The 27,599-nt window shown below is 42.5% G+C and overlaps 1 protein-coding gene across 1 annotated transcript in view; it reads left to right on the forward strand.

Moving 5' to 3' along the window:
* Window positions 1–8,908, forward strand: part of SPEF2 (sperm flagellar and cilia associated 2) — a 110,635-nt gene extending 101,727 nt beyond the window's left edge. Inside the window, exons 29-33 of the mRNA XM_090037935.1 lie at window positions 4,751–5,943; window positions 6,047–6,264; window positions 6,356–6,564; window positions 6,661–6,784; window positions 6,908–8,908. Of these exons, the coding sequence (XP_089894061.1) occupies window positions 4,751–5,943; window positions 6,047–6,264; window positions 6,356–6,564; window positions 6,661–6,784; window positions 6,908–7,283 (2,120 nt within the window). The 3' untranslated portion in view covers window positions 7,284–8,908. The remainder of the gene's footprint in view (window positions 1–4,750; window positions 5,944–6,046; window positions 6,265–6,355; window positions 6,565–6,660; window positions 6,785–6,907) is intronic.
* Window positions 8,909–27,599: the final 18,691 nt, after the last annotated feature.

Here is a 27,599-nt window from a genome sequence, read left to right on the forward strand (position 1 = left end):
TGATGCAAATGTTGCATTTTTTCAAGTTGGCTTTGATGATATCCTTGAAGCACTTCCTCTGCCCTGATCTTAAATGTATGCCTTGACTGAGTTGGAGAATAAAACTTGCTTTGGGAGTCTGGAGTTGGACATCTGGATGATGTGGCCGAGTCAGCAAAATTGATATTGGATAATCTTTGCCTCAATGTCCATGGTGTTTTCTTGCAAGAGGATGGTAATGTTGGTGCATCGTTCTACCAACTGGATTCAAAATATCTTCCCTGTTGATGGTACTTTTCCAACAACTTTAGGTGTCTCCAGCATGTTGTCCATGTCTCATCTTCATACAGTAAGCTAGGGATCATGACTGCTTGATAAACTACAAGCTTGTGTGGCAAAGTGGGGCTCCCCGCCTAGCCACAGTGCTAGGTTCCCCACTTGCCTTTGGGCAAACCTCCCACCTGACTTTCCTGCCACGCCTTGTTCTTATTAACTAGGATGTTAATTAAGCAGGAGGCTGCCCATTTCTCGCTCCAGTGCCAGGGGGTGCTATCTGCAGCTCCGTACCTCTCCTATACCGCAGCCCATGCCTCGCAGATGGCATCCAGTTGTTAGTCACACCAGCCCCACACTGGGCTCCAGAATCTTCCTATTAGGGTCCCCCTTTGATCCCTCCACTCAGGCAGCCTACTCCGCCATCATTTGGGCTGCCGAGCTCCCTGTAGCTATCTCCCCTGTCGGGCATGGTCCCCCCGGACCTTCAGCTGCACAGGCCCTGGCCTCACTTGCAAGGCCAGGCAGGACCCCAGGCCCTCAGCTCTGAGGCGTCCCTCACGGTGGGCCCCTGGCCCTTTTGACCCTTCTGGTCCTGGCCCCAGCATTGACCAGTTGAGGGGGTACTCTACCGCTGGCCTCTCTCACTAGCCCCACACTCTCTCTCAGGTCCGCCTTCCTGGATGTGGGAGCTGGGGTACCTCACACCATGACTGGTGCTCCAGGGTCTCATAGAGGACTCTCACTCCCCACCTGGAGCAGCAGGTCATGGTGCTACTTAAGATCTTACCTTTGATCCACGCTCGGCCTCCCAGAAATGGAGGACTTACTAGGGTCAGGACTCACCTATCTCTGTCTTGGGCTGAGCCCCCCTTTACTCGGCCTCTGGCCCAAACTTCAGCCTCAGGAGTCCAAAGACCTACCTGGGCCTACTTCCCTCCACTTGGGGTTCCATGCTGCACCCTCCACTTGGGGCTACTCATCTCTGCCCATTTCACTTGGGGCTCCACACCTCCCTCTTCACTTGGGACCATGGGGCTTTTCTCCCCAGCGGGCTCAGATGGCCACTGCTGTGCCTGGCCGCAGCTTTTCCTATCAGAGTCTTGCACCCCCACAGAGGTTAGGTGGCTGCAGCTGTGCCTGGCCCCCACTCTCCTTCCTCAGGGTCTTGTACTCCACAGGGCTTAGGTGGCTGCAAACATGCCTGGCCCCAACTCTCCCTCCTAGGGGTCTCTCACCCCACAGGGCTCAGGTGACCATAGCTGTGCCTGGCCCCAACTGCCTCCAGTATTACACAAACCTACCTGAAGGTGAGGGCTAGGGTTAAAGCACCCCTACCCGCCTTTCACCAGGGTGATAACTGGCCTGGCATTTCCTGGGGGCTCCCGTGCCACTGAGAGAACCGCCAGCCCACCCACTCCTGGCAAGGTGCAGTTTTAAATCATGCACAGGACTAGGAGCCTCCTCACGATCCCCTACAGCTCCTCCCTTACCTCTAGGATGGTACATAAAGCCTCATAGCCAGGCAGTGTTGCTGCCTGCCCAGCCAGCAGGGAACTGAGCTCTTTATATAGGCAGCCAGAGATCTAAAATGGCTGCCTTAATCAAGTACCTGCTGGGTGCTTAGCTTTGGTCTTAAAGTGGCAAGCACCAACAGTGCCCTGCCACACCCCTTCCCCCTTTAAATGGTACCTAGGGGGTTCCCCCTGCTGCTCCTCCAAAGCTGGCTCCCACTGGAGCCTGTGGGAGCCCCAAGTGGCAAGCACCCTCGAAGGTGCTCCACCATAGCCAGGTTTTGGATCTGATGTTGCAATCTTTGAACATCAATTTCCTCTGGCATCCAAAGGCTGCACTTACATATCTGAGGTGATGTTAGATTTCTTTGAGGTCAGCCTTTGGTGAGAGATGGCTTCCGAGGCATGAGAAATTCTCACTGTTCTCCAGAGTCCCACTGTCAATCTGAATTCTTCTGAATGTTAAACATCAGTCCTATTTTCTTGTATGCCTTGACAAGGCATTAACAATTGTCTGAAGATCTGCTTCCAAGTGAGCACACACTTGTATCATCAGTGTACTGGAGCTCGTACATGATGATACACTGGTATCATCAGTGTACTGGAGCTCGATGATTGAGGTTGGAATAGACTTGGATCAACTGAGATTAAACAGTTTACCATCTGTTCAGTAGTTTAGCTCCACTCTGGCTGGAAGCTTGTTGATGGTCAGACATAGCATCATAGTAAGGAATATTGAGAAGAGTGGGGGAGCCTTGCTTAACTCTTGTCTTAATCTCAAAGAGATCTGTGATAGAACCATTACTGAGAACCACTGATCTCATACCATCACGGAGCAGGCAAAGAAGAGTGAGCATCCATACCATCTGTACCAATACCAATACCAATACCATCTGCGCACAAATTTCAATAGACATCCCTACCATATGTACCAATAGCACTTCTCAGTTGACAGCCTAAGATTTCATGAGGTCAAAGAAGGCCATATAGAGAGGTTTATGTTGTTCCTGGCATTTTTCCTGCAGTTGGCAAGAGGTAAAGATCATGGCTGTGTCTCTTGATGCCCTAAACCCACACTGAGATTCTGGGAGGAGCTCTTCAGCAAGTGGAAGGAGATTTTCTCACAATGATCTTTCCCGTGGTAGACAGCAAGGCAATCCCTCTGTAGTTTCTACAGTTGGGCTTGTCTCCTTTCTTGGAGTTTGTCACCATCAGTGTCCATGAGGTCATCTGGGAATGAGGGCATCAAGCTGTGATGTGACCTCCTGTCTCTCATGCTTGAAGATTTCCATGGAGATTCCATCAGCTCCAAATGCCTTGTCATTTTTCATCTGCTTGATAGCTTTCCTCACCTCTTCAAGGGTTGGATGGATTCTGAGATCATCTCTGTCTGGATGTTGTGGGATGGAATTGGGAACACTTGTCAACAACAGAGTTTCAATTGAGAAAGTCTACAAAATGCTCCTTCCAACGGCATTGAGAGCTCTCCTTTCTTTGACCAGGCCTTGTCCACATTGTACTGCAACATCCTGGATGAAAATCACTGTTATAGGTTTGTTTCAAGCAACCATAATCCTACTGGCATCAACAAACTTGGACCAGTATATGCAGGAGCCTTTTTAGCCCTTACTATATCTGTGTTACAGAATCTTTTCTGTACTAGGTGGTCCAGATCTCAATCAGTGCCTCCTTATTTTTTAAATAGCAGTGAGTGTCTATTTTTTTAATTATTTTGTTTTAAAGGTAATTCATCTATTTTCCCATGTTCCTCATCTCTTGTCTCATCTTTTATTATTTATAGCTTATGAATATATGTATATATGTATGTTTGTATATACGTGTATGTGTATGTGTATGTATGTATGCATGTTTGTTTGTTTACTAAGTGGTTTTATTGTCACTTTACAGACATTCCTGGACTATTTTAAACCATAAGCATGGGCAGTCTACCAAAAATACGTTTTTGCATTAGAGAGAAATTTCTGATCTCAGATAATATGTGCTGTGATAGTCCATCAGTCTTCTGCCTTCATCTTGTGTTCCTTGAGATTTACCTGTAATTATTTTTAATAAAATGTTTTAAAATATTTAATTTCTCACTAAATAGGAACTTGCAGCCAACTCCCTAAAACTTTGCATTCCAAATGTCTTCTGTGGACACTAGTGGTTTTAAACTCTGAGCTTGAGAGGTTCCTACCATGTCCACATGCAAGAGCATAGGTCCCAGACTAGTGATTTGTTGTAACGTACATCTTCAAGATATAGTAAGTTTAGACAAGTAATTGTATGCATACACATCCAGAGAAGAAGACACCTCTTGAAAAGGAAATGTTATGAGTTAGCTTGTGTTTATAAGCACTCCAGTGAATAACAAATGTTGTGCAAGTATCATGACTTCAGCAATAGCTCTCATGAATAATTTGCCTGTGAGGAACACTCTGGGCACATCCACATGAGACACTATCTTGCCGTAGCTCGTTGCTATGGTGGCATGGATTCAGCAGGCAAGAACCATGATGCAAACGTTACTGCACAGCTTGTAGCAAGTACTAAATGACTGCACAGTAACAACTGCACAGTCTGGCACACATGTAGATATGCCCTCTAAGTCTCACTCCTTCTTCTTTGTTTGCTTCATGAGAATCATGATTTGCTCCTACTTTCTACCAGCAGCAAATATTAACAGACATTTTCTGGAGCTTTGCTGAAACTGTTTGTTCCCTATGCTGTCTGAGGTCTAAGAGGTCATTCAACTGTGAATGACTAAGAGGTCATTCAACACCTACTTATTTGTATGGGTTCAACTTTCAAAAGGGTGTTATGGGAACTCTGATTCTTTCTTATTTCCTTGTACAGCTATATAGACCAAGTCATAATCTAGTTACCAAATGAATAAAATAAAGGTGTAAGAAAAAAGAAAAAAAAGTTAGAAAATATATCAATAAAACCAATTTTATATATAGTTGTTTCTTTTTAAATTATAGCTATAAAAGTACTGAAGCAATTTAAAAGCAAGAATATCTCTGCTAACAAGAAAAAAGTTGGTGATGGAGGAGAAGAGGAAAAGGGGTTGGAGTATCTTCAAACAAAGAGGAATCGACAGTTTCCAAAAATATGGTTAACAAAATACCCCTGGCTAAAATATGATGAAGAAAGAGGGATAATGTTCTGTGCTCTGTGTCGCAAACATAGTGTTAACTTAGGGGAAACTGTACATAATTTTTGTTCTGGAACTGATGACTTTCAGCTTGAATTTATAAATGCACATCACAGCAGTGAAGCTCATGCCTGGGCTAATTGTATGGAGGCTGCCAGCAGTGCTACTCCAGATATTGCTCCTGCTGAGGAGATGTTAAAGAACATGAGCAAAATAACATTAGGAAGAATTGAAAACATTTTTAGAACATGTCATGCTATTGCCAAATCTGGACGTCCCTTCACAGACCTTGATTGGATGTGCAAGCTAGATGATATGAAAGGTGTGGACATTGGTTCTGTATTTAGAAATTACAAGTATGCAAAAATGTTTACACATTTTATTGCTGAAGTGGAACGAAGGGCCTTAAAAGAGAAACTAGAAAAAAGTAAGTTCTTCTCCCTCATTAGTGATGGAGTCACAGACAATTCAATTAAAGAAACAGCAGTTGTATATGTACGTTTTGCCAATGAAGGAAGAGTCCACTGCCAGATTGTTGGAGTTCAGCCAGTTGATAAGTCTAATGCTTTGATGGTAAAAAATGTGATTGAGAAAATATTGCAGATTAATCTTCAGCTCAATCTGTCAAGTCAAGACTGGTCCAGAAAACTAGTTGGGTTTGGAAGTGATGGTACTGATGTCATGGTAGGAGAAAACAATGGAGTAGCTAAACTTCTGCAGGAAATTCAGCCTTGTGTACAGTCTGTACATTGTTTTGCTCATCACCTTGAATTGGCTTACAAAGGAGCATTGGAAAGCATTCAGCTGTACACTGTTTTAACTGATCTCTTACAAAATATATATTACTTCTATCATAACTCACCTCTAAATAAGAGCAATCTCAAATCCGAATATGAAGCCCTTAAGTTACATCTAGCTCTTCCCTCTAAAATCGGTGGGTCCCGATGGCTACCTCACCTACAGACAGCTCTTCAAATCCTCCTGAAGGGTTATGCTGCAATTGTCCTACATCTGAGTAAGGTAAGTTCTTCAAAAATTGGATGTAATGCAGTGGGAAAAGAAGTTAATGGATCCTCATTTTCCAGACTTTTTTACATGTATTATCTTTCCTGTTGAATTTCAGATTCAAGGAGATCCAAGTGCCACAAACCACCAGAAAGTCAAAGGTTTTCTAAAGCTCCTTCTCAAAATGGAGATTGTCAAGTTTTCTCATTTCTTACTGGATGTCATTAATGTCCTCAATATTCTATCCCGTGTTACACAGGATTGTAACTCTTCCATTGCAGATATATTTGCAACCATGCAGTCAACATTACAAACACTTCATATGTATCAAACAAGGTGAGGTGTATCTGAAAACTGAATCAGACAATTTACATTAAATTATAGAAAAAGGATAGTATATAGTGTTCTGTGTCTTTATATCTTTCAGATCTGGTCCAAAGGAGCGCCTAGTGGAGACTGTTACACATTTTCACGGTCACCAGCTTTTAGGGAATGGAAATATTTTACTATTACGAATGAAAGTACTAAGCAATCTGATGAAGAGACTACACGATTGTTTTTGTGATGCCAGCCAAGATGTTTTGAGAGCAACCATCATTGGAAGTTTTAAGCTATGGCCAGACAAAATCAAACAAGGTACAAAAAGCTATATACTGTCTATTTGAGTAAATACACATTTGTAATATATATTGCTGTAAGTTATGTAGCTGTTTTCTTTTACCTCTGTTACAGAATTTGGTGAAAGGGAGGTGTCTGTCCTAACTAAACATTTTGAAGCAGTACTAGAAAGTGCCAGTGTAAAAGTTGATGAGGTTGAGACTGAATGGAGCATGCTGAAATTAGAGCTATATGATAGGTAATAAGAATACTGAAATTATGTGTATTTATTGAACTAGAAATGCCTAAAGTATGTGTTTTGAAAGACTATGGAAATTCTATAGCTGTGACCAACTTTTAGTTTATTTTTATTCTCTTTTAGATTTCAAAATATCCGGAGCTTGACATGGGATTCAGTGAACTTAGAATACTCACATAAGTATCCTAACATCCTGACACTAATAGATCTGATCCTAACACTGCCTGCAAGTTCAGCTGAAGCAGAACGAGGCTTCAGTCAAATGAAGCTTACCACAATGCAACAGCACTCTAAACTAATGTCTGACAGTGTAACTGATCTCATGGTAATTCAAATGAATTCTCCAGACATCCGAAAGTTTGACCCAGAGAAGGCTATTCGCCTGTGGAATATTACTTGTCAGAGGAATAGAAGACTACAGACTAGCCATGTGATAACTACTGAAATATCAGATTGCTCTTCGGACTCTGATTTGGATAGTCATTATGGAAGCGATTAGAATTGTGCAAAAGTCACAATTTCAGTTTGCAGCCATTTTTATAGCATGCATTAACTTTTTTGTAGTATTTAATTAATGCAATTTTTGTTGTGGCTATTCATTACATATCACATGCCATTTTATGTTTATTGCTGGACCTCCAAAAGCATTTCCCATGTGTGCATATGTGTCTGATCTAGAACACCAAGATCATGCAACAGCATAGTGGTTTAGAGGGGTTCATGCTATTGGTAGTTCTTGGGGCAGTTAGATGTGTCTTAGTATCTTTCTGGCCAGGAGGCGCTACCTAGAGAAGGAGCTACCAGGAAATGGAACCTCTACTCTCAAATAATGCAATCAAATTTGTATGACAAGGAAAACAGAGTGAGATTACTCCTGATATTTCTATACATCAAAACTTTCAGGAGGCCTAAGACCCTGACAGGACTTAAAGTGAAACAAATTTGCCACTCCTAAAGCAACTAACTTCTAAATGAAGGCGATCATTGTGTACTGCGGGTATAAGGCAACAATGCACATAGCTGCAGAAGGTATCTTGGATATATGTTACATACTAGGCCTGTGCAAAGCAGCTAATATTCACTTTGGATTCAGATTGGGCCAATTCAGGGGACAGTGATTCGAATCATTGTCCTGAATCGATTTGGCTGAATCTGATTCAGAGATTCAGCCACTGCTGAATTGGCCAAATCTCCAAATCAGCCCCATCTCCCGCCTGCTCTCAATGGCTTCCCCACCCACTCTCCCAGCTCTTGGCTCCCTGCTGCAATGAGTGGAGATTGCCCATATTGCTGAAGCTCTCTGAATCTTTTCTGAACTGATTCAGAGACCTTTGAATCAATTCGGACCTTTTAATTGGTCTCCTGATTCGATTCAAATTTGGAGATTCGACCACCAAATTGGACCGAATCTCCTCTGAATTGAATCATCACCCAAAGCTTTGCACAGCCCTGTTACATATACAAATTGTTTCTATATCTAAGCAGTTACAAGATTTGATAGTGGAGTAAAATAAATGGATATATTCACAGAAGCATTGAATCTACACATACTCAAATGTATGACTGGCTACTTAATCATTACATTTTTATATATATTTATATAGCACAGTGCAATGCTGGGTAGAATCCCCAAACTAGCTCTAAACAAGCTAGCTTATATTATTGGAAGTAATATAACTGTGTTAATGTGGCATTCCATAGCAGCTAGTAGTCCCTATTTCTGTGTGGCTAATTAGCCTAAATATAACTATCTTGTTTCTAGTACCAAACTAATTCACTTAGAGCTAGCTTGGGTACCTCTTTGTGCTGCTACGTTGTGTCTTGTGCACATAACCTGGTAACATCAGAACAAAAGATTAATGTTGTAAACCATAAGATAGAGCACATTTGTAAAGGTATGTCTTTTTTAAGACTTGTGCATTTTCTTATAGTTAAAATGTTAAAGTATGCTAATCCTATTAAACAGCAAAAAACAACCTGGTATGTGTTGTACTGGGTACATTGTTAGGTATATAGTGTTGCCTATTCTCATGATTTTATCACAAGTCTCACGATATTTCATGTTTTTCTTAAACCTATAGCTCCTGAAGTTGAGATTTTCAGAAATTTTTAAAAGAACTTTCAAGCCACCAGGGTTGTGAAAAAGTTTCAGCAAATAAAAACAAGCCAAAATTTACAGTTTTTAAAACTCATTATTTTAAAGGCATTTCATGATTTATGTCTGAGTTATGATTTTCAAATACTGTCAGTTGACAGCACTTGGTACTTGGCTTTAGGATGATTCTTGCAAAGTGTCAAAGTACCATCCCAGCATGAAACATATTCTGAAATCATAGAAGCATAGAATATTTGGCTACAAGGAACTTCAAAGGCTGGGTACAGACACTCAAAAAGCTCAAGATGGAATTGATCTAAGTTACATGTTTTTCCATAAGCAGTGTAATTTAGATTGATAGCAAATGGAACACACATTTACCCTTTGGTTGGGTGGGTATGCAAGCTGCCTAATTTAGACCAGGTTCTGCCATTTTTTAAACCTGTCTCTAGTGCCAGACTTCTGTTCTGTTCTGTTCTAGGTTTAGACCAGTTTCAAATCACTTATACCAATAAAAGTGTCATGTTTTTGATGACTTGGCCCAAAGGTCATCGAGTCCAACTCCCAGTAGTATACCAGAAACAAATATACTGAGACCATTTCCATGAGATGTTTGGCTAACCTCCAGTACAGATCTTACAACATCTTTAGGTAGCTTTTTCCATTGTTTTATCATGCTGACAATAAGAAAGTTTAACCTAATACTAGGGGTGCACCTATAAAGATTTTTTAGCTGATACTGATGGCTGATTATTAACCAGCCATATTGGTTGATACCGATCCAATAGTCAATATCCAGCCTGGCAGCTTGGAGCATCATCCAGCCAGTAAGCCTGTGGGGAGGAAGGGGTGTGGGAGAGGGAAGGGGCATGGGGGAGCAGATCAAGGCCCCCAAGGTGAGGGAGGCAGTAGGTCTGGGGCTGGGACAGGCAGGCACTGCCCAGCCAGGGTGATGAATGCATGCCCACACAACCCGGAGGGAGGCATGGAAAGCATATGTCCCCAGGATTTGTACACGGGATGAGGATGGGCTGCCTGCTGTGGGCTCAGGGCCAGGGGCTGTGCTGGCCTCTTCCCCTGCTCAACTCCATTCAGGGTGGGGCAGGCAGTGGCACTGGGAGAGGGGCTACAGAGTGGGCTACAGCCACCCCAAAATTCACCATAGCCCACCCCATATACACTCCTCCCAACACTGCTGCGGCCTGCTCCGCCCCCACCCACCCTGGATGCAGCCCCAGCCCAGTTCCCCCACTGGGAAGAGGCCAGCACAGCTCCTGGCCCCAAGGCTGCAGCTGGCAGCCCACCCTTGCCCCACACACAAATCCAGGAGGCACATGTCCCCATGCCTCCCCTGGGGGTGCATGCGGTAGCAGGGAGCAACTTACCCTCCTCATCCGCCTTCTCCTGGATAAGCTGGCCACAGTTCCACCCCACTTCTGGGGTTGCATGTGCTCTGTCTGGGCGGCACCTGCCCCAGCCTCACTCCCTTCCTCACTGTGGGGGCTGCAATCTGCCCTCCATGGCCCTTCCCTCTCCCATGCTCCTTCCCCTCCACAGACTTGCCAGCTGGACGCTAGTCTCCAAACTGCTGGGCTGCATTCAAGGCCACGTGCATGCTGCAGCTGTGCACATGCGCATGGCACTTATCAGTGACATTATTGGCCACACTGGCCAAAACAAGTCCATTGACAATAATGTCAATTTTCCTTTTATAGGTGCCTATCTGATAAGGACTGATATATTGGTGCACCTCTACCTTATATGCAACTAAATTTTCATTGTTGCAAGTTAAGGTGGGTGTATGTGGGAGGATGGGTCTTTCCACAAGTAGCCCTGGAAAACAACTGATGATTTTTATATTGTCTTTCCTCAATCTTCTTTTTCTAGGCTAAACAAACCCAATTCCTTCAACCTTTCCTCATAGGTGATACATTTGTGTCTTTTAATTCTTGTTGCTTTCTTTTAGACTCTTTGTTTTTGAAAGTGTGGTGACCAAAACTGGACTCATTCTTCTAGGTAAGGCCTTACCAAGGCAAAGTAGAATGAAATGTTGTATGTAAGGCCCCCTGTGTCTTACATACAAGACTCCTTTTAATACACCTCAGAATGAGATTTTCTTTCTTTTGTAGCAACATCATGTTCCAGAGTTAAATTTAGTCTGTGTTCCATGAGAAACCTCAGACCTTTTTCTACTAGTTATTCCCTGTTTTGCATTTGTCCCTTGGATTTATTCTTCTTCCCTGTAGTTCTCTGTACTTGTCTCTACTGGAATTTTGATGGTCAATTTCAGACCCCCCTCTCAAGATCGTTTTGAATTCTGATCTTGTTTTGCAGTTTGGTTTCATCTGCAGATTATAAGTGTATCTCATCATCTGAGTTGCTAATACAACTGTTTAAAACCTCGTGTTAAGTGGTCTCCTAATTTGACAGCACACCATTGATATCTACTTTTCAGAGTAACTTTTCATCCAGCTGTGTTCCCATCTTACCTAGACCAAGTTTGCTTTGTTTGCTTACAAGAATGTAATGTGGGACAGTGTCAAAAACCCAACTAAAGAAATTGACTTGTGGTTCATACATTACTTTGGCTAGTTTCTTAAGTGCTCTGGAATGATTTGCCCCAGGCTCTACCACTTAAATCCGTCTATTTTTTTTAAATATTCTTTAGCCTATTCATTTTATAATTTGGCTTGCAGTCCTGTCTCCTTGTTAAAATTGATTTGATCACAGTTGAGCTTTTTGTGAAGACTGAAGCATTAATTATACAAAACTCTTCTGTCGTCTGTTATTTGCTTTCCTATCCTGTTTAATAATGGACCAATACTTTCTTTTGTTTACCTCTTGTTTCTAATATATTCATAGAAACTTTTCTTAAAGCTTCTTGCTAATTAAAACTGATTTTGTATCTTAGTCTTTTAGATTTTATTCTTATATACTTACACTATTCCCTTGTACTCCTCCCTCTGCGTGTGCATTGTTTCCAATTTTCGTATACTTCCTCTTTTTATCATAGAATCATAGAAAAATAGGGTTGGGAGGGACCTCAGGAGGTCATCTACTCCAACCCTCTGCTCAAAGCAGGATCATCGCCACCTATATCATCCCAGCCAAGGCTTTGTCTAGCCAGGTCTTTAAAACCACCAAGAATGGAGATTCCACAACCTCTCTGAGTAACCTGTTCCAGTGCTTCACTACTCTTCTAGTGAGAGAGTTTTTTCCTAACATATAACCTAAAGTTCCCTTGTTGTCATGTGCCCTAACTCCCTAACCATTTTTGCTGTCCTCCACTCTCTCCAATTTGTCCCCATCGTTTCTGTAGTGGAGGGCCCAAAACTGGACATAGTACTCCAGATGTGACCTCACCAGTGCTGAATAGAAAGGAATAATCTCTTTCCTCCATCTGCTAGGAGTGTTCCTACTAATGTGGCCCAGTATGTCATTAGCCTTCTTCACAACAAGAGCACACTGTTGGCTTATATTCAGCTTATTCTTCACTGTAACCTCCAGGTCCTTTTCTGCAGAGCTGCTGCTTTGCCAATGAGTCCCCAGCCTGTACCAGTGCATGGGATTGTTTGTCCTAAGTGCAGGACACTGCACTTCTCCTTATTGAACCTCATGAGCTTTCTTTTGGCCCAATCTTCCAATTTGTCAACATGTCTCTGAATCCTGTCCCTACCCTCCAACATATCTACTACTCCCCCTAGCTTGGTGTCATCTGCAAACTTGCTGAGGGTACATTCCATCCCATCATCTAAGTTACTGATGAAGATATTGAATTAAACCGGCCCCAGAACCAATCTCTTGATCCACTTGATACTGGCTGCCAACTAGATATTGAGCCATTTATTACTACTGCTACTATTATTGATTACTATATTCAGGTAATTAAAGAGTTTCTGATGTAACCAAAGCATTCTCATTATACTTCTTATCTTTGCATCACATGGGTATTGCTTGTATTGCACACTTACTGTAGTCTCAGTGATTGCTAGCTTTCCTGGCTCTTCCTCTAAAGCAGGGGTGGGCAAAATACGGCCCACAGGCCAAAATGTGACCCACCAGTTAATTGTATCCAGCTCGTAGCTGCCTAGCACTCTCCATGGGGCTGAGCTCTGCCCACTTCCACATAGGGCAGCCCGCACTGCTCTTCCCCACTCCACTGTACCTGCCACACACCTACCGATGGCCCTGACCCTGTCTCCAGCCAGCATAAACTGGTTTCTGGGAGGGCTGCTGCCACTACTGCTAGCTTCTTGGGCCTAGTGCACAGGCAGCGCCTCCCACACATCCGACCTCCCACCATTCCATATGCACAATATACAAGAGTAAGACTTTATTTTGAGCTATTATGCAATGTCCTTTATATAGACTACTCAACAGGACAAAAAATATTTTTATATAAAGTTAAAATACATTATAGTATGTTTGATTTTTAGTATATGTTTTTTATCTATTATTTGTCTGTTTTTGTGATTTTATGTATGCAGCCCTCGCCAGCTCACCAAAACTCATTAAGTGTTTTGGAGCCAGCCAAAATAATTGCCCACCCTTGCTCTAGATTATCTTCTCAAGAAACTTAGTCTGTCAGTTTCCTGAGTTTGCTTTATGCTTTTCTTTTCTTACGTCAATTATCCTTATTCTATTGTTCCTACTTCTTCCTTTTCTTAGAATTGTAAACTCTATAATTTCAGTATGACTATTACACAAGCTACCTTCCACCTTCACATTTTTCAGTCAGTTTCTAATTAGAACGAACTATAAAATAACCACTCTATTCACTCCTTTCACTTTCTGAAAGATGTTCTCTTAAACTTCAGGAAATTGCTAGACTATCTATGTCCAACTTTATCCACATGTCTGTTGGACAGACAATACAGGTCCCTATTATGGCCAGAATCCTGTCCTTTATATACTTCAGATAGTTACTCTAAAGAGCTGTGCTCCCTACCTCTTTGTTCTGGTAAGGCAGCAAACAATTGATCTGTAGCAGACATTGCCTGTGCTCTTTTCTTCTTTTTCTTTATTCAGAGACATTCAGAAACCTGCCTTTTATATCTTTCTGATTTCGACGCAAGCATATACTTTCTTGATATGCATTGCAATATTTGCACTTTTTTTTTGCTTTCTCATCCCTCCTAAACAACCTAGAACCTTCTGTGTTAACATTCCAGTCCTATATGATTCACTCTTCTGTGCCTGTGCCTGTGATGGCATAGTTTTGGTGTTGTACTAAGACTTGTAATTCTGTCTTTTGTAGTCTTAGCATTTGTACACAGACATTGCTACTGCTCATCAGGTTGCCCCATTATTCTTCCTCTTGCCTTTCCTAATGCTTAAATGCAATTTCTGACTTTCCCCTCAGATGTTAGCCCTGTGGCTAACTTGTTTTGGTTGGTTGGTTGGTGGGGGAGGGGGACGGGAAGGGTTGTGTTTGTTTTTTGCTCACATCTGGGCTTTTATCTCCAGCTGCCTTCAACCTAGGCTGCAAGTTAATTTTGAAGGATATTCTTCCTTCCTGTTCTTTGTCAGATAGGCCCTGCCTTTTCCCCCCATTTCTATTTGAAAGATTACCATCTTGGGGTCTCAGAAGCCAGAGCCATCTCAGTAGCCATGCATTCACTTCCACTGTCTCAATGTGGTTCTAAAATAACTCTATGCATGTAGTATTTCAAAAGTAAATAAAGAAAAACAGAAATCTCATGCACTCATACCCATCTGGCAATAATAGTGATTAATATTGTATTATCTAGTTTTCTTTTCACCCCAGCTCAGATATCAGTTATCTCCTGACTCAAGTTCCCTTGAATTCCCTTTTCATGCAATCACTTCCAGTACCGTGTACAAAATAGTATTACATAAAAGGTGAAGATGGGGGCATCTGCACCTTGGGAAGTTTTTGCAGATAGGCAAGAAGCAGTTGGGTTTCAGAGACCATAGAGCTAATTTGGGTCATGTACATTTTACATTGCAAAGCTCTGTCCGGTAGGCATCTGGGGGAGGTGAATGATTTAGGAAAAAAGGAAGGCTAATGTCAAGAGTGGGAGAGATTACACACTAAAAGGAAACACTGTATAAAGCAAAGTTAGTATAATGCTGGGACCATATTGTTTAAAATTCATAAAACAATCTAAAGCATGTAAAAGTTAAAAGAATGATCAACAACCTGAAATGAAATTAGAAAAATGAAGACTGACTGATTAAAAAACTCCACAGCAGGATGATACTTGTATTTACAAGTACCGTGCTACTGTGCAGTCAATTAGTTTCCTGCAGCCTAATAGGGCCTCACATGTAGACACGAGACATTTACTGCTGAGCTAAATTTTCTACTCCACAGTGTCTTGTGAATCATAGTAAAGTAGGGCTGGAATGGACCTGAGCAGGTCATCTAGCCTGATGCCCTGCTCAAGGCAAGATCATGTGATTCCTATAGCCTACGGTTTTCATCACATGTCTTTTTTTGGTTCATTAAACTTTAATTTAGTAAATTAGGAATTTATTAGGATTCTGTATGAGTTAGCAAATGGTACATCAAGTGCTGATTTTAGAGAGTTTTTTTCTGAGATTATCTAACTCAGATTTCATCCAGAAGTGATATTGGACCCCCTTTTTAGGCCATTATCCTACACATATTTTTGTTCTGTTCTGCTGCCCACTGGGACTCTCTTATGGTATTTGAATTCTTGAGTTCTGTATGTTGACATCCAATTTCAGAGTCTGACACATCCAGTCTCAGAGTCCCAGATCCTTCAGCCTTTCCTCGTATGGCTTGCCTTTTAAGGCTCTGATCATATGGGTTGCTCTTAGTTTCATAGTTTCATAGTTTCTAGGGTCGGAAGGGACCTGAGCAGATCATCTAGTCCGACCCTCTGCCATGGCAGGAAAGAATACTGGGGTCAAATGACCCCAGCAAGATGTTCATCTAACCTCCTCTTAAACACCCCCAGGGTAGGGGCCAGCACCACTTCTCTTGGAAGCTGGTTCCAGACCCTAGCCGCCCTGACCGTGAAGTAGCGCCTCCTGATAGCCAACCTAAACCTACTCTCTGCCAGCTTGTGACCGTTATTCCTGGTCACTCCTGGCGGTGCTCGGGGAAACAATGACTTCCCCAGTGCCTGCTGATCCCCCCTGACTAGTTTATAACAGGCCACTAGATCCCTCCTCAGCCTTCTCTTTTGGAGGCTGAACACGTTCAGGTCCCGCAACCTGTTCTCATAGGGCCTGCCCTGTTGTCCCCTGATCATACGAGTGGCCCTCCTCTGGACCCTCTCCATGCTGTCAACATCCCTTTTGAAGTGTGGCACCCAGAACTGAACGCAGTACTCCAGCTGCGGCCTGACCAGTGCCACATAGAGGGGGAGGATCACCTCCTTGGACCTGCTCGAGATGCATCTGTGGATGCATGCCAAGGTGCTGTTGCCCTTCCTTACTGTCTCTGCACACTGCCGGCCCATGTTCATCTTGGCATCAATGATGACCCCCAGATCCCTTTCCGCCTCTGTGCTGACAAGAGGGGAGTTCCCCAACCTGTAGGTATGGTGCCGGTTGTTCCTCCCGAGGTACATCACCTTGCACTTGTCTGTGTTGAAACCCATCCTATTCTCGTCCGCCCACCCTTGTAACCTGTCTAGGTCTGATTTTAGCCTGTTGCATCCTTCCAATGTACCCACATCCCCCCACATCTTAGTGTCATCAGCAAATTTGAACAGGGTGCTTTTACCCCCTCATCCAAATCGCTGATGAAGATGTTGAACAGTGCGGGCCCGAGGACCGAGCCCTGCAGAACCCCACTGCCCACGTCCTTCCAGGTTGAGAAGGACCCATCCACTACCACCCTCTGGGTGTGGCCCTCCAGCCAGTTGGCGACCCATTTGACTGTGTGGGTATCTACACCACAGCCCCCCAGTTTCTTAATGAGAACAGGGTGGGAGACAGTGTCAAAAGCCTTCCGGAAGTCCAGGAAGATTATATCCACTGCTACCCCTGCATCTAATGATCTGGTGATCTGATCGTAAAAGGCCACCAGGGGTCTGACAGGACCTGCCACTGATGAACCCATGTTGGTTGCCCCTAAGCATGCAGTCTCCTGCTGGTCCCTCCTGGATGTGTGCCAGCATAACTTTCTCGAACAACTTGCCTAGGATCGAGGTGAGACTAACCGGCCTATAGTTTTCCGGGTCCTCCTTCCTGCCTTTTTTGAAGATGGGGACCATGTTGGCCCTCTTCCAGTCCTCCAGTACCTCACCAGAGCACCACGAGTGCTCATAAAGTTGTGCCAGGGGACTTGCAATGACCTCTGCCAGTTCCTTTAGAACTCTAGGGTGGAGATCATCCGGGCCGGCTGACTTGAATACGTCCAACCCCTCCAGAAGCTCCCTGACTAAATCCTCACTAACCTGTGGCCCAGGCATACCTCCCCCGGGGCCCTAGGGGAACCCAGCAGGGAGGTGGCTGTTCTGGTCCCTACTTAGGAAGACGGAGGCAAAGAAATCGTTAAACATGTTAGCTTTGCCGTCTGGTGTGACGACCAAGTTACCCATGTCGTCCTACAAGGGCCCCACATTACCCGGGACCTTCTTTTTACCCCCTGCATATTTAAAAAAAGACTTCTTATTGTCCTTAATCTGGGAAGCTAGTCCCAGTTCCATCTCTGCCTTGGCCTTTCTAACTGCCCCCCTACATCCCCGAGCAACTACAGAATAGCCCTCCCTAGTGATGACCCCTTCTTTCCACTGGGTATAAGCCTCCTTTTTAGCAAGGAGACATTCCCGGATTCTTTTGGTGAGCCACAGAGGCTTGTGTGCTCTCCTGCTCCCTTTGATCCTCATTGGAATTACCTTCCTTTGGGCTTGGAGGATCGTCTCCTTAAGGAGCGACCACTCTCCTTGGACACCTGGCTCCCCTCCTCTCCCCTCTTTGGACTCTCTCAAGTTTGTCCACGTCCTTGCAGTCTCACCAGTGCAGAGTAGAGCAGAAGAATCACTTCCTTGGTTTTGCTAGAGATGCATTGATTGATACATGTCAGAGTACCTTTGGCCTATTGGTTACAGCATTGCATTGTCAGCTCATATTCATACTGCGGTCTATTATTACCTCCAGGTCCCTTTTATTCATAGTGCTAGTCAGTTTGGTGCCACCAAGCCTGTAGGTGTGTTGGGGGTTGCTCATCCCAAGGTGGAGCACTTTACATATCTCGACCTTGAACTTCATCAGGTTGTGTTCCACCCAACTTGCTAGCTGTCTAGGTCTGCCTGTATGTGTAGCCTATCTTTAAGCGTGACCACACTCCCCCATAACTTGAGTAAATATTGTAGATATCTGCAGTTGTATATAACCAACATACACTACAGTTAAAAAGTTGAAAAAAAAGCAACAGTTGGTATCTATGATAGATTCACGTACATAGAATGGGTTTGTATGTAGTGGTGGTGGACTTTAGTGAAAGGGCTTTTTTACTTATTAGCTATCATTGTAGAATACGATGAGGTAGATAAGTGAACGTAGTGCAAAAAAGGAGGTCACATGTAAAGTAATTGCAATTTATCATACAGTTCTGAAGTTTTATCAGTTGGGCTCAGATCCACACCCAGCTCCAGGAACTGATTATGCTATTTATATTAAAGAGTAATTAGATAAAATGCATAAACGGTGTTGGCAGAAGGGACCAGAATCCTTATCTCCCTTCTCCCAGGGGAGCTCCTTATCACTGGGCTACAGAATGTTCCCCCTCACTTGGTTTCTCTGTGGCCCTATGAATTATGCATAGTGACCCTTTTTGCATAGTGGCTCAGGTTCAACAGGAAGTTTGGAGAACCTTACCTATAGGCTGGTAGTTTGGGCACTCTCCTGGGAGATGGAAAATGTAGGTTTGAACCACTTGGGCTGAGAAGGACATTGAACTTGGGCATCCTGCTTCCTAGACAAGTGCTCTTGGTCACCTATACACATGCCAGATGTCTTCTCAGAACAGATGCAATTAATCAAGTCTGCTGGAGTGTGTTAATTAACACACTCCAGCAGCTTCTGTGTCACATCTGTTTAGCACCCCCCATCCTTCAAAATGTTCAAGCGCCCCCATTCCATTTTGAAGCATAGGACACTGAATACATATGACACCGTGGGCATTAAAGTGCACCCTTTCCCCCCCTCCCCCCCGAGCACATGTATAGACGCTCCTAACGACTAGGCCATGAGTGCAGTTTTGCACTTATCTCAGTGTTGTCCATGTAGGCTAGGCTTATATGATCAGGCCCTCAGCTGTTGTGGGTTCAAGGTTACCTAATTTGCAAATCCCAAAAATGGCCTAGATATAAGCTAAATGCTAAGATGGATGTATCACTGGGCATGTCTACACATGCACATTTACTGCACAGTAACCAAAATTACGGTGCAGCACAGGTGCACATCTACGCATGCATGCCCATACTGCGCAGTAATTATGGTGACTTACCGTGACTTGAGCATGAATTTGATAGCTGCATCATTCAGGTATCCAATTTATGCTAGATTACTTACTGCACAGTAACGCATGTGTATGTGGACTGACTTGGAACTAACTTTAATGTACTTTAACGCCTGCATGTGTAGACACTGGCCTATTCCCGCTTACTCCACAGTAACTTACTGCGCAGTAAGTGTAAGCTGGTGTAAATGCACATGTAGACATGCCCACTGAGTATGTATAGGAGGAGAACTTTAGGAGCCTAAATAACTTTATTGGTAAAAATTGGTGCCTAAGTGGTTAGGTGCTTCTGTGGATTGGTTGCATCTAGGTTCATTTTTAGATCTGATCTTTGGATATTAAATGGGTATATATGATGTAAATTGTATACACAGCATGTGATTATATATAATTATGTATAAAATGTATTAATAGTACCATGAAGTTACCTTATTGGAATAGGATATGAATGCTAGAAACATGTATTTTGATATGAATATTCTTATTTTAGTGGAATGTTCATTTTTATTTTTGTTGTTTTTATTTTTCTCCAGGCTTAATACCAAGTAAAACATTTATTGACATTTTTCTTGACTTAATTACTTTGAACCTTGGAACAAACAACCTTCCTGATATATGGTTGCGCCTAACAGTTTCAGATGTAAGTTTCTGTGCTATTTTCATTTCTGTAAATTCTTATAACTTGAACATTTTTTCAGTGTGATGCATAAACTCAGTTCTGTTTTACATGTAGTAAATGCATCCTTATTTTTACCATGAAAAAGCCAAGAGAGTAATTATTAAAGGGCATTGCCAGTTATTTACTGCTATTCTTTTCATTCTATTACTTTGTGGAAGCAGCCATGTCAAGAATTAAATTCCCCATGTTATTCCTAATTAACAAAATATGCACTCAAAGTCACTATTTAAAACTATGGGATAAAGAGGATTACCAGATTTAGCAAATTTCCATTCTTCTAAAAAAGGCTCACTCAACTTCCAGTCCAGTTCTGGTTCTTTATAATTGGGGCTGCAGACAAACTTTTAACTTGTTAATCACATCTTAAGTGTAACATGTAGATGTGGCCTGGCTGTTCTGAACAGAACCAAAGCTCCACCCATCCCTCCTCTCTACTCCCTGTTACCCATGGGCATGTCCACATGTTCATTAATGTGCAGTAGTTACCACACATTTAGTATTTGCTTAATGAGGTACTAACTAAAATGTGCAGTAACTAGAGTTGCTGTGCAGTAGCACCAGCACACAGGTTTTTTGTAATGCTTACTGTGCAGTGGCCTAATAACACTGTGCAGTAGCATACTGGACATAACTTTTGACCAACATGCTACTGCACAGTGCTATTAGGCTACTGCACAGTAAGCGTCTCATTTGGATGCACCAACTGTCTTTGATGGAGCAGTACTAAGTTCATAAATCTTCCTTCCCTATGGGGACACAAGGGCCAGGGAACCTTAACCTGACCACACATGGTATGAAAGGACATTTTACTCTTCTGTGGGCACATCTACACATGCTATTAATGCACAGTAATAAACTCTGGAACATATCCCAGAGCACTGTGTTTACACATGGTCCTGTGACCGCATCACTTTGAGTCAGGGTGAAGCTGCCCCGGCTGGCAGAGGACCCAAGGGGTCAGCCTGCTAGCCTGCGGCTGCTCCGACCCAGCTCAACATGCTATGAAGGGGCTAGCTGGGGCCTAAGGGACTAACCAGTAGGCAGCACCCACAGTGTATCACCTTGTGCGCCAGCCAGCCATGTCAGCATCTACATGTGCAGTGCAAAGGAGTAAAAAAACTCCACAGCAGAGCAGTACCTGTATTTATAAGTACTACCTTGCTAGAGAGTTAATTAGTTTCTTGCAGGGCCACATGTGCAGACACAGGATGTTTATTGGGCATGTCTACACATGCATTAATGTGCTGTAATTATGGTGCCTTTAGTTTAGTACCTGTAATAACAAGTACTAACTAAATGTGCCATAATTGGCGCTAGTGCACACTAGCACTGGCACACACTTTTAGGTGATGCTGATGTGCAGTAGGTTAATGTTACTGTGCATTAACACATTAGCATGGCTTTTTTGTGCCATGCTAAAGCACAATAGAATTAGTCTACTGTACTGTTAGTGTCTTGTGTAGATGTGCCTGCTGTGTAGCTAATTAGTCTCCTAAATCTCATGTAAACATGTCCAGTGGCAGCAACAATAACAAGGAACAAACTAAGTGTGTCTAAAACTGTCACAATATGACAAGAAGTATCTTCTGTCAGATTAAAGAAAATTCCTTCTGAATAATAGCATAAAATAGTACTGACAATATAGATACTTTAATTATGTAGGAAATTCTGTGCACGATAATGTATTCCAAACTATTTATGTTTTTATTTTTATAGTTACAAAACCTGGCATCTATGTTAACAGTGCACTCGGAGCTTATTGACTGGCGACGATTCTTACTAGCAGCTTCACAGCCGTGGCCAATTCCATCTGTGATACAGCTCCTTAAAACCCTACATGGCTTTAAAGCTGTTGATGAAGCTGCATCAGGCTTTGTTACACATGAATACTATAATCAGGTTCTAATTTATGCTTCTTTTGAATATGAATCTTTTGCAAGATTATGCAGGACTATGATTAAACTGGGTAGTGCATTATTAGTCTTGTTCATTTCATGGAGGTTGGGGTGGCATGATCGCTAAGGCGCACAGTTGATAGCCCAGAGATTGCAAGTTTGAGGCTTTAGCAAAAGTGCTTATGGCAATACCTGTCAAATTCCAACTAATCTGCAAGTTCTGCTAAATGCCTTGTCATAAGGACCCAAAAAAGGAAGGAACTTCATTTCACAAGCTCAGTTTGAATGTTGAAAGTTTTGCTTTTCTGAGAATATTTTTGTGAAACATCTTGTGTGCAAAGAACACATGAAACTTTTCAGAACTATGCCCAGTAACTGCCAATCCCATCATAATTTGTGGGATAATTACACTAACTCCTAATGTTTACTTTTTTTCTTTTAGAGACTACTTTCTAATTAAATGTTCCCCTTTTCCAGGAAAATAAACATTATTTTATAATGTTTGCTATATTTTTTGTTAATACATCTGGTGTCACAGTTGTGTAAAAAAGTCCAAACCAAGCCAAAGCAAAAAATAAAGAATAAAAAGCAGAATGCCTATTTAAGTTTGATCCTATACTGACTATGGGAAAAAATGACCCCAAACTGAAATAGGCATACTGAGCATTTTTGTTTGTTTCTGTTTTTTTGGTTTGACTTTGTTTTGACAGTTTTATTTTCACTGTAACATTTCTGGACTTTTATCTTCACTTAGTTAATTAAACAATTTTTAGAAATGAAATTTTTGCTTTCTACTTTCTGACTAGCCAGGTCAAAATTGCAAGATTTTTGTATTTTTTATTTTTTTTTTAAGAAATCTTTTTTTTTTAGCCTTTATTTTGCATAGTTTGGTAAGGTTTTAAAAAATTCATGCAAATGTGTCATATATAAATTGCTGAATATACAGATGTTACCTTTCTCCTCTAGCAAAATACTATTTTTTTTAAAATTTCATTTAGTTTTGCTTTTAATTATACACAAAATTTGTCTTGGACCAATTCTTACTGAGCAATAATCTATCTTGCAAAACCATCCAATGCACATAAAAACTATATAGTTATGTCACTTGAGAGTTAACTGGTGATAATGAAAGAATTTTCAGGAAGGCTTTAATAAATTCTGCAGCACTTATTGCAATAGCTTCCTTCCAAAAGTATCTATAGTACTCCTCTTGGAAAATGAAATATTGCCTATGAAATTCTAGAATCATGAGGTTTTCAGAATTTCTTTACCCAAGGTATCTCTTCTTTAACTTAAACCTTCTATAACTCTCATCTCCTTTCAAATAAAGAAACAAAGGCCTATACATGTGCTCTAACACATTCAATTACTTGTTCTAGAATGCTCAAGCATGCTCAATGTGTGTATTCAACACCCCACATTTCAAAATGGAGACAGGGATGCTTTAACTAAAACTTGTTGAACAAGCCTTAGTTAAAGTGCCCCCAATGCCGTTTTGAAATACAGGATGCAGAATACATGTGACACTGCAGCATTTTAATTAGAGCAGTTGTCCAGGAGCCACTCTAATGAAAACATCCTCACCACCACCACCCTGGAGCATGGGTATAGACACTCAACCTTTCTCAGAGCTGCAAAAACAACAAAAACTGCAGCTCTATACAGTTCACCCATTTATACATTGTTAGAGTATTTTTCACTGAAGTGTGGAGAGTTCCACAGTGAACAGAATGTTCAGGTGGCATCTTTAACACAGGATGCTAGTTGAAGATCTTTTAACTTAGTATCTGATATGAATGATGCGAGTGCTGAACTTGCTAGCAGTTGCTTTGCAGCCAAACTTACAAACCATTAGGAAATTTTTAGAAAGAAGATGGTTAGAATTTTTCATTTTTAAAATGCTATAATAATAGTATCTATCTCTTGCCTCTACCAAGTGGTTTTTACATTGTAAAACTATAGAAATACATGGAATGGTCTTCAAAAGATATTTGAAGATGTTTTAAATGTAACTCCTTTGATTAATCCATTATTGCTATGGAATCCCTCAGTCCTATCAAGCTCTTAACCTAGGGGTTGTGGCACATTCCTGGAAAGTGGGAGATATGGATTAAAACCTTCTCAGGCTTAGGAGGTTTGAATCTAGGTCTTCCAGTTCCTGAGAAAGTGCCCTAACCACAAAGCTATTGGGTAGAAGATGAGTGGTCCATTAAAGTTATGGGTAATATAAGTACATCTAATGCATTGGGTCCTTCAAGGGGATTAGGCACAGGCTGTCTAGTATATGAATCCCAAAATAGCCTTAGGATTCAGGTGGTTATCTTTTAACAAAGCAGATGTTTGGAGCATGTGTAGTAGTCATGATTTTTCATGGCCTATGCCTCTTCTTACATAAGTATTAAAATGCATAGATCTTTGGTGAAATACCTAGGACTTCACATCCATGTAAACTTTTGGGCAGGACTTAGCTCAAGCACACATTAAGGCCAAATGAAAATTCTAAAAGGATCATATGTTTAATTAGATTTTGTGTGGTTTTTATGTAATATGCAAATCACGGTTGGTCTGACTATTTGGTATGTGCTTATGAAGTTCTGATACATTTTGACACTTATACTAAACATAGCTAGGCATCATAGTTCACCTACTATGCATGGCTGTGATGTCTTCCATTTTGATTGAGATCCACATGGACACATGTATGGTAAACGTAAGTATTTTTGATATTCAGCAGTGGAACGCTTGAGTGTTATAAGGCTTGGTTTCCTAGGTGTATCTGAGAGTGCCTATCTGGTCAATCTGCATCTTGACTCTCCTGACCACAATGCTTTTTCAGTCTTATTAGTTTCTATGTCCTCAGCCCTTTAGTAGATCTGTCTATAGCTGTGTATGTGTGGTTTATGTTGTGTCTCATGACACTCTTCAAGCTTTAAATGTGGGAGTGTCATTGGTTGAATTTTTACAAGTGTAATTTTTGTTTTGCTGACTGTGGGAGGCTATTATTGTCTTATACCTAGACAAAGCTCCTGGTGAAAAGATAACTTGGTTGGCAATTTTAAGAAGTATCTGTTATGCAGAGTATAAATAATTAAGATATTGTATTAACCTTTATGTTAGCAGAAAACTATGCTGTATGTCTTTTGCTTCTATATGTTAAAGCTGCAAGCAACATAAAAGCCTAAATGCTGCTTAACTTCAGGAGTAAAGTTGTGGTCCCAGACATGCAACATCCTCTTCCTGTTGGGTGGCTTATGTGATCCCCTACATAGTGCACTGGTTACCGTGGATCCTGAATAAAATGTGCTTAGATGTCTTATTCAAGTTGTGGAGAACCAGTCACATAGGTCTTCTTTCTGAATTCTTCCTATAGGTACAGATTCCAACATTTAGGTGCAAAAATACATGGTATTGCTGAATCTAAGAATCTTAATAATTAAGTCCCATGCATGTAAATTATGACTAAAAGGTGTATAGCGCACATAGTCCTTTTTAAAACTGGGCTCTAGCCAGATTTAACAAAAGCCTACTTAATTCTAAAGAATACTCACCAAAATCTGTAGAATGCCACAAACTCGTACAAACCATACTGTTGACAGCCCTGCTAATTGTAGTTCTTATCATTTTAAAACACAAATATATATTTCCAGTAGCATAACTTGTAGGGGGATGATCTGGGCACCAGCCCTGGACACTGATTTAGAAGGGCAACAGAATGGCAGCTTTAGCTCATGTTGTGGGAGCTTGTGCCGAAGCAGCATCCCAGGGCCAGTGTGAAGAGGTGAGCACTCCTATGCTACCCCAGGTGCCAAAATTTAAAGTTATGTTTCTGTATATTCCCTCAGGGGAAAAATGAAGGCAGAAGCTTTTCAGACTTGGGAAAGTTCAGATTGGTTATCCCAAGAAAGAGAGTTTTGCAATTAGGGCTAGGGACAGAAGTTACACACAAAATGGTGTAAGTGATCAGAAACTGGTTTAACCCTGTAACAGAACGGAAATTCAGTCCATATAAACCAGTTTCAAAATGACTGAAACTAGTTAAAGATAAAACTGGTTGAATTTAGTATCGAGCTTCATTGATTTAGGTCAAACCAGTTTACAGAACTTCTGTCCCAGACCCATTCTTGGTTTGAATTAAATCTAATTCCCCAGCATCCCAGCATGCTTTTCAGCCTAGGCTGGAATGTGCTGTCTGCTCCAGAGAGCAGGGTTGACACCGTCTCTCCACTTTCTGGCCAGAGCAAAGGTGGGGGTGTGGCTAGACTCCACTTGGCATGGCCCCCTAAAGGGGTGTATTCCTCCTCCCTCCCCTCTTCCCCCGGGGAACCGCAGCCAGAATCTGCCTGGCCGGGGCAGAGCAGTCCTTGTCATGGACTCCCCCACTCCCAGTGGCAGAGGTGGGGGTATGGCCAGATGCCATTTGGCTTGACCCTGCCATTAGCCCACCTTGCCTGGGGCTGGGGCTGCGGGGCTGAGTCAGCCTGGCCCTCAGGTGCTGCTGAAGGTGGGCATGGAGGGGCTGGGCCATGGGGGCAGGGCCCTTTCCAGCTGACTGTGGCTCAGGCTGGGGCCATGGGAGCTGTGCACCTGGATTGCTTCCAGCTCTCCGAGTCCAGGCTGTCATGGAGCCACAGCTGCCTGGAAAGGGCCCTGTTCCCATGGCCCAGCCCAGGCTGACACCTCCGTGCCTGCCCTCGGCAGTCCCCACAGCCAGCCCCACTAACCTCCGGGTGAGGTGGGCAGATGGCAGAGCCAGCCTGGCCATACCACAGTGGCAGAGCCCTTCCCAGCCCTGGGAGAGGCAGGCTGATGGCAGGGCCATGTCGGCCGGCTCTGACCATGCCTCCCACTGCACAAGTGGCCAGCAGGGTGGAAAGCCAGGGGGACCCTGGCTGGGGTCCTTGTGCTTGTGCCCAAGAGGGGAGGCAGGGGAGTTTAATCCTCCTCCCTACCCCCCCTTCAATTGAGGTGCTGCCCTGGCTGGTGTTTAGCTATGTCCCCTCCCCCTCAGGGGACAAGGGCTGCTTCCCCCCGCTGGTGTCCCTGCAGGCCAGGGTAGGGGTTTTAACTTCTCCTCAATCATAGTCAATGGCTTGCCAGGGCCTGGCCACATTCCCCCCCCAGTAAGTTTCCCTCTAGCCTTGAAGCTGCTACTGAAAGGAAGGGAAGGGCTCACTCTAGTACCCCCGGCTTCTAGCTTGAGCCACTGCAGGCACATGGCTGCATTTCCAGAATCAAAAGTGAATGTTTATTCACTTGCAAATTAGTTCAAACTATGCAGGTTAAACTAACCTGGAAAAATTGAATCAATTCAGGCTCAGGCTTTTTGAATGTCTATACTTAGCCTAGATGACCAAATTTTGCTCTTGGTTATACCCCTTAGAAATGGGCTGCATAGGGAAATGGAAGTCAGATTTTCTCCACTACTTTCAGAAGTACATGTGACAAACTCAGTATTCTTTCCTTTGTCATTTACATTTGTTTAATAAAACTCATTTGATGTAGAATTACTGTGTCATCTCCTGGACATCAGAATGAATCGAGTAAATGACCCAGTAGTTATAGTCCAGAAAGTTAAGAAAAGAGCAAAAATGCAAAAAGAGTCCTCTGACTTTTTATGCTTTGAAGAACCTGCAAAAATAATATGAAAATCTACTTAGTTTCAGAATTACCTGCTGAATTGTCTC

This window comes from Crocodylus siamensis, chromosome 3 (assembly GCF_052110815.1).
Source record: "Crocodylus siamensis isolate JL-2025a chromosome 3, ASM5211081v1, whole genome shotgun sequence".
NCBI lineage: Eukaryota > Metazoa > Chordata > Crocodylia > Crocodylidae > Crocodylus > Crocodylus siamensis.